Genomic DNA, 5245 nt, shown 5'->3' with positions numbered 1-5245 from the left:
AGCAGCAGCAGCAGCAGCAGCAGCAGACTGGCAGAGGCCGTGAGGCCTCGAGTGCCTCGGCAGCTAATGCTGCGCTGAGCAGAAGCTAGAGGTTCATGTACTTTGTTTCAGTGGCAGCTAAAAAGAAAAATTGTTTTATTTTTGCTGCTGGGTTTGTTCTTGCTGCTGCTGCTGCCGCATTTGTGCTGCTGCTGCTGCTGTCGGCTGCTCCCAGCAGCCGAAGGGCCCCCCAGAGCCGCACGAGCAGCAGCAGAACAGCAGCAGCAGCAGCAGCAGCAGCCGTAGCAGTGCAAAGCGCAGCGCCACCAAGAGAAAATATGTTAGCAGCAGACTGCTGCATTTACCTTTTAAGCCTCGCGACAGCTGCGTGACGCAGCAGCAGCAGCAGCAACAGCAACAGCAGCAGCAGCAGGTACTGCTGCTGCGGAAGGCGGCAGCGCCTGGTTCCCTACGCTCCCCCTTTGAATATACAGAGCAGAAACAGCAGCAGCACTGCACATCTCAAACTGTGACGCAGCAGCAACAACACCAGCAGCAACGGCAGCAGCAGCAGCAGCAGCAGCAGCAGACTGAGACCGAGACACACGCAAGAGCCAACAAGCAGCAGCAACACAGCAGCTGCTGCCTAGCAGAAAATTTAAGCTGAGATCCGCGATAGAAACAGCAGAAGCAGAATCGGCAGCAACGGCGGCGGAGAGAGACGCAGCAGCAGCAGCAGCAGCAGCAGCAGCAAACGCGACGTCGTGACGAGCAGCAGCAAAGCCATCACCAGCAGCTGCAGCAGCAGCAGCAAAGTGGAAGCTGTTCCCCGGCTGACTGCAGCAGGGGCCCCTTGCTGCTGCAGGAGGATTGCACGCTGCTGCCACGGGTCCTGCAGCAGCAACCCAGCAGCAGCAGCAAAGCAGCAGCAGCAGAAGCAAGGCAGCAGCAGCAGCATCAGCAGCACGATGTGGATTTCTTCCTTCGTCTCCTCAGTTCTTAGGGACGATGAACTTTCTGAGCATGAGGAGGAGGAGGAGCAGCAGCAGCAGCAACAGCAGCAGCAGCAGCAGCAGAACCAGCAACAACAACAGCAGCAAACTGCAGAGAGACCGAATACGCCCGTACAAGGAAGTGGAGCAGCAGCAGCAACAACAGGCTCGATATCGCCGACATCAACCGCAACAGCAGCAGCAGCAGCAGCAGCAGCAGCAGCAGGGGGTCCAGGGCAATTCAGCTACGCCTCGCTGCTGCAGCTGGTGGAGCGGCAGCAGCAGCTGCTGCAGCGAGAGGCGCAGGAGAAGCAGCGGAGAGAGCAGCAGACAAAAGATCTAGAGCGCACTGTGCAGGTTCTGCAGCAAGAGCTGCAGCAGCAGCGACTGCAGCAGCAGCAGCAGCAGCAGCAGCAAGGCATACAGCCTAAAGTCGACAGCGCCGCCCTCGCAGATGCTTGGGGAGCTTCAGCAGGCGCTGCAGAGGAAGAGCAGCAGCAGCAGCAGCAGAAGCAGGGGCAGAGAGAATGGCAGCAGCAACAGTTGCTACTGCAGCAGCAGCAAGACAAGCTGCAGCAGCAGGAGCAGGTTATACAGCGTCAGCAGCAGCAGTTGGAGCAGGCTCAACAGCAGCAGCAGCAGCAAGTGCAGAAAAGTGCTGAGGAACTCTCTCTGCTGCAGATTCGCATTGAGCAGCTGCAGCAGGAACTGCAGCAGCAGCAGCAGCAGCACGGGCAGAAACAGCACGTGCAGCAGCAGCAACAGGAAGCAACCCAGGAGAAAGAAAGGCTTGCTGAGGAGCAGCAACGGCTGCAGCAGCAAAGAGAGCAGCAGCAAGAAGTCCAGCAGCTACAGCAGCAGCTGCAGGAGCAGCAACAGCAGCAGCTCGAGCTTCAGCAGCAGCTGCAGCAGCAGCTCCAGCAGCAGCAGCAATATGAGCGCTCGCTGCAAGACAAGCAGATCCAAGTTGAGCGGCTGCGGCAACAGCAGCAGCAGCAGCTGCGGCAGCAGCAAACGACCGAAGAGGAATTGCTGTCCCTGCAGCGAAGCAACCAGGAGCTGAAGCAGGAGCTTTTGCTGCAGCGAGAGCAGCAGCAGCAGCTTCTGCAGCAGCAGCAGCAACAGCAGCAGCAGGCAGAAGAGCTTACGGTGCGCAATCGCGACCTCGAGACGCTGCTGCAGCAGCAGAAGGAAAAAGTCACGAGCTTAGAGGAAGTCCTTGAGCAGCAGCAGCAGCAGCAGCAGCAGCAAGAATGGGGGCCGGAGCGAGAACAGCTGCAGCAGCAGTACAAGGAGCAGCTGCAGCAGCAGCAGCACCGCTACGAAGAAGTGCTGCAGCAGCAGCAGCAAGAGAGGCAAGCAGAAGTGGCGATGCTGCAGCAGAACCTTGCACAGCAGCAAAGGTTGCAGCAGCAAGACAAGCAGCAGCTCGAGCTGCTGCAGCTGCAGCTGCAGCAGCAACAGCGGCAGCAGCTAGATTTGCTGCAGCAGCAGCAAGAACAACACAGCCAGGAAGTCACCACTTTGCAGCAGCGTCTGCAGCAGCTGCAGCAGCAATTACAGCAGCAGCAGCAGCAGCACGCTGCTGCTCTCCAGCCAGTCGAGGAGCTGCAGCGGCGGCTGCAACATGCCGAGCAGCAACGGGACAACCTGCAGCAGCAGGTCCACCAGCAGCAGCAGCAGCTGCTGCTGCTGCTAGAAGAGCAACAGAAGCTTCAGGAAATTCAGCAGCAACGGGAGCAGCAAGAAAGGAAGCTGCGAGAGCAGCAGCAAGAGCAGCAACAGCAAATGGCAGAGGAGCTCCAGGAGCTGGAGAGTGAGCGCAAAGCACTGCAGCACGAGCTGCAGCTGTTTGCTGCTGATGTGGGGCAGCAGCAGCAGCAAGGGCTGCTGCCGTTGCAGGTGCAGCTGCAGCAGCTTAGACAACACCGAAGTCAAGCAGCATCTGAGAAGGATTTGCTGCTGCAGCAGCTGCAGCAGCGGGAGCAGCAGCTTGTCGAGCAGCTGCACCAACTGCAGGAAAAGCAGGAGCAGCACACTGAACAGCTGCAGCAGCAGCAGCGCGAATTCCAAAGTCAGCTGGAGCAGCAGCAGCAAGAGCTGGAGCGCCTGCAGCAAGAACTGCAGCAGGAACGGTTGCAGCAGCAGCTGCTGCAGACGCAGCAGCCGAGTCAGATCGGGGGGGAAGCAGCAGATGTCGAACAGCAGCAGGAGCAGCAGGATCAGCAGCAACACCAGCAACAACAGCAGCAGGAGCTGCAGCAACAGCGGATGCTCCTGGAACAGCAGCAGCAGCAGCTGCATCTGCTCGAGGAGCTGCTGGAGGACCGTGATGATGAAATAAGGGAGCTGCAGCGGCAAGCTGAGCAGCAGCAACAGCAGCAACAGCAGCGGCAGGGCCAAGCGGAGCACGACAGAATGGTTGCAGCAGCATCAGCAGCAGCAACGGATGCAGCAGCAGCAGCAAATGCAGCGCAGCAAGAAACAACGCTTCTTCATCAGCAGCTGGAGGAGCGGCTGCAGTGCCTCTCTGAGCAGTGCGAGCAGCAGCAGCAGCAAATTCAGCAGCAGCGGCAGCAGATACAGGAGCAGCAGCAGCTGCTGCTGCTGCAGGCGCAGCACAACCCCCCACAGACCAATGGTGTATGTACACCTCGGCAAGAAGACCTGCAGCGCCAGCTGGCAGCAGAACGGAGGCGCACTGTGGAGTTGGAGGAGCTGCTGCGAGAGCAGCAGCAGCAGCAGCAACAGCAGCAGCAGCAGCTGCAGCTGCAGCAGCAAGCGCACGAGTGGGAGCAGCAGCTGCACCAGCAGCAGCAACTCGAGGAGGGCCTGCGGCGGCAGGGGGAGAGAAGTCCGCAGCAAGGGCCTGAGTGGCCTGAACAGCAGCAGCAGCAGCAGCAGCAGCAAGCGCAGCAGCTGCTGCAGCAGCAAGTTGAGGAGCTGAGGGCTGAAGTGCAGCGTCTCGAGCAAGAGCGGGATCTGATGCAGCAGCAGCAAGAGGCAGCATCTCTGCAGCAAGAGCAGCAGCAGCAGCAGCAGCAGCAGACACAAGCACAAGAGCAACTGCAGCAAGCGTTCACAACTATGGAGCAGCAACTAGAACTGCTGCAGCATCAGCTGGAGGCAGAGCAGCAGCAGCACTCCGAAACTAGGCAGTCTCTTGAGCAGCAGCTGCAGCAGCAGCAGCAGCAACAGCAACAAACGGAGGACAAGCTAGGGGAAGCTCTTGCAAAGCTTGAGCAGCAGCTCCAGCAGCAGCAGCAGCAGCAACAGCAGCAAGAACAAACGGAGGGCAAGCTAGAGGAAGCTCTCGTGAAGCTTGAGCAGCAGCTGCAGCAGCAACAAGAGCAGCAGCAGCTGCTGCTCATGAAGGAGCAGCAGATGCAGCAGCAGCAGAATCGCCACACAGAAGAATTGCGTAAGAGGGACTCGCAGGTGCAGCAACTGCAGCAGCAACAGCAGCAGCAACAACAGCAGCAACAGCAAACTATTCGGCATCTGCAGCAACAGCTGCAGAGGCAAGCTGCTCAGGCCGCCGAGGACATTGCTGCAGCGCAGCAGCGGGAGAAGGCTGCAGCAGCAGCAGCTGCTGCTGCTGCTTCTCGTGTAGATGCAGCTGCCGCTGCTGCGTCTGCTGCAGCAGAGGCAAGCAGTGCAGCAGTGGAGGCCTTCCAGCAGGTGGCGCAGCATGTCCCGCAGCAGCAGCAGCAGCAGCAGCAGCAAAGTGCCCCGCCTGCCGGCGGAGTAGACGCTGCCGTTTTTGCTTCGTGTGAGCATCTGCTTATGCCGCTTCTGCTTTTTTTGCTGCTGTTGCTGCTGCAGCTTCGGGGGCGTTGTTGTGGCTGTTGCTGCTGGTGCTGCAGCAGCGAGATCTTCTGTGTCTTGCTTTTGCAGTGTCCGCGACGTATGAAGAAGAGAAGCAGCTGCTGCTGCAGCAGCTGCAGCAGCAGCAGCAAAGGGCAGAGCTGCTGCTGCAGCAACGGCAGCAGCAGGAGGCCTGTGCTGCGCTCCGTGAGCGGGAGCTGGTTTGCCGGCTGCAGCAAATGAGAGGTACGTTTGCTGCTGCTGCCTGCCACTTCTCTGTATGCAGCAGCAGCAGCAGCAGCGACAGCAGCAGCAAAGACTCCCAACTGAAGCTGCTGCTGCTGCAGCTGCTTCTGCTGCTGCTCCTCAGGCATAGCGCTGGCGGCGGCGCAGGAGACTGGGGTGTTGGGCGTCCAGCTAAAGCTGCTGTCAGGGGCCCCACAGCAGCAGCAGCAGCAGCAGCAGCA

At 59.6% G+C, this 5245-nt stretch overlaps 1 protein-coding gene across 1 annotated transcript in view; it reads left to right on the top strand.

The window, feature by feature from the left end:
* Window positions 1–947: 947 nt before the first annotated feature.
* ETH_00012490 (uncharacterized protein) overlaps window positions 948–5245 on the top strand; it is a gene marked incomplete at both ends in the record, with an annotated part of 9382 nt that continues 5084 nt past the window's right edge. The window contains 3 exons of the mRNA XM_013373032.1: window positions 948–4743; window positions 4869–5024; window positions 5149–5245. Coding sequence (XP_013228486.1) covers window positions 948–4743; window positions 4869–5024; window positions 5149–5245 — 4049 coding nt within the window. The remainder of the gene's footprint in view (window positions 4744–4868; window positions 5025–5148) is intronic.

Source organism: Eimeria tenella, genomic scaffold (genome assembly GCF_000499545.2).
Source record: "Eimeria tenella Houghton genomic scaffold, Eth_scaff119, whole genome shotgun sequence".
Lineage (NCBI taxonomy): Eukaryota > Apicomplexa > Conoidasida > Eucoccidiorida > Eimeriidae > Eimeria > Eimeria tenella.
This window is presented reverse-complemented; position numbering and strand designations above follow the sequence as displayed.